General features: G+C 38.9%; 1 protein-coding gene across 1 annotated transcript; it reads right to left on the bottom strand.

Annotated features, from left to right (window-relative positions):
• Positions 1 to 314: 314 nt before the first annotated feature.
• Positions 315 to 1,049, bottom strand: LOC141666071 (secreted RxLR effector protein 161-like). Its single transcript, XM_074472054.1, has one exon. The coding sequence runs from the start codon at positions 1,047 to 1,049 to the stop codon at positions 315 to 317; it is 735 nt and encodes a 244-aa protein (XP_074328155.1).
• Between the last annotated feature and the right edge of the window lie 302 nt (positions 1,050 to 1,351).

Raw genomic sequence — 1,351 nt, 5'->3', positions numbered from 1 at the left:
TATATATGTAATATATCTGTTTGTGTTTAAACGAGAGAACAAGTAAGAAGTAAAGCTAATAAACTTATTGTTAAAGCCAACAGGATACAAATATATATGAAAGACTATGAGAGAACTACTACCTAAAAAATAGGAAATGATAAAACAGAAATGCTAAACAGACTCCATACTGCTACTAACTCCTAGAAAACTCAGGCCAGTTTGAAGACCAAGTCAGACAAACCGAAAACCCACAAACACGCACGTACATAATTTATTTGCATAAATAAATAAACGAACAATGTTTAGATTAAACCAACAAACAACCCCTTAATCTAAACTTGTTCTGCTAGATTCTTCACACCCAGAAGTTGTCCCATTTTCTCAAACTTCACAACTGGTAACACCTTTGTGAGGACATTCACTTTCTGTTCATCTGTCTTAACATACTTGATAATTATTTCACCACGTTCAACACATTCCCTGATGAAATAATATCGAATGTCTATGTGTTTAGACCTCCCATGGAACACTGGATTTTTGGCCAAGTCTATTGCAGACTTGTTATCAACATAAAGAACTACCGGACCAACGTAACTATCTGAAACTTCACTTAACAATTTCTGAAGCCATATTCCCTGGCATGCTGCAGCTGTAGCAGCAATGAACTCTGCTTCGCAACTGGACAATGCGACATATTTTTGTTTCTGTGAAACCCATGTTATCAAGTTATCATTCAAATAATAACACATACCTCCAGTGCTCTTCCTATCATCTATGTTTCCCGCCAGATCGCTATCCGAGTAACCAGTTAACATATTATTCCCACTGTTCTTCGAGTATACCAATCCAAAACTCAACGTTCCTTTAACATAACGTAATATACGCTTGGCAGCATTCAAATGCATATCTGTGGGACGTTCCATAAACCGACTGACTATCCCTACTGCATGCCAAATGTCGGGATGTATATGCACAAGGTACCTTAAACCTCCAATCATGCTCTTGAACTCCGTAGGATGTACAGGCTGACCTCCTTCATCCTTGGTAATGACCAGTTTTGGATCCATAGGATACTTGGTGGGATTACAGCTTCCTATGCCTGCCTTTTCCAAAATTTTCTTTGCATAAGCGGTTTATTTTAGCTCCACGAAACCTCGTCCCTGTTCTACTTCGATGCCCAAATAATAAGCAAGTTTTCCCAAGTCGCTCATTTCAAAAAGAGCATTCATGTTTTCCTTGAATTGTTGTATCACCTCACTGCTTGTTCCAGTCACCAATAAGTCATCCACATACACAGCAACGATCAAGGCTCCATCTGGTTCTTGTTTAGTGTACACGGCATCCTCGTAAGGACAGCGTTTTAGACCCA

The sequence above is a fragment of the Apium graveolens genome, chromosome 6 (assembly GCF_009905375.1).
Source record: "Apium graveolens cultivar Ventura chromosome 6, ASM990537v1, whole genome shotgun sequence".
Classification (NCBI taxonomy): Eukaryota; Viridiplantae; Streptophyta; class Magnoliopsida; order Apiales; family Apiaceae; genus Apium; species Apium graveolens.
The sequence above is the reverse complement of the archived record's forward strand: the minus strand, read 5'-3'. Positions and strand labels throughout refer to the sequence as shown.

Bases quoted from the DNA above. Each gene is read 5' to 3' on its own strand.
- LOC141666071 (XM_074472054.1), bottom strand. From the start codon at position 1,049: ATGGATCCAAAACTGGTCATTACCAAGGATGAAGGAGGTCAGCCTGTA.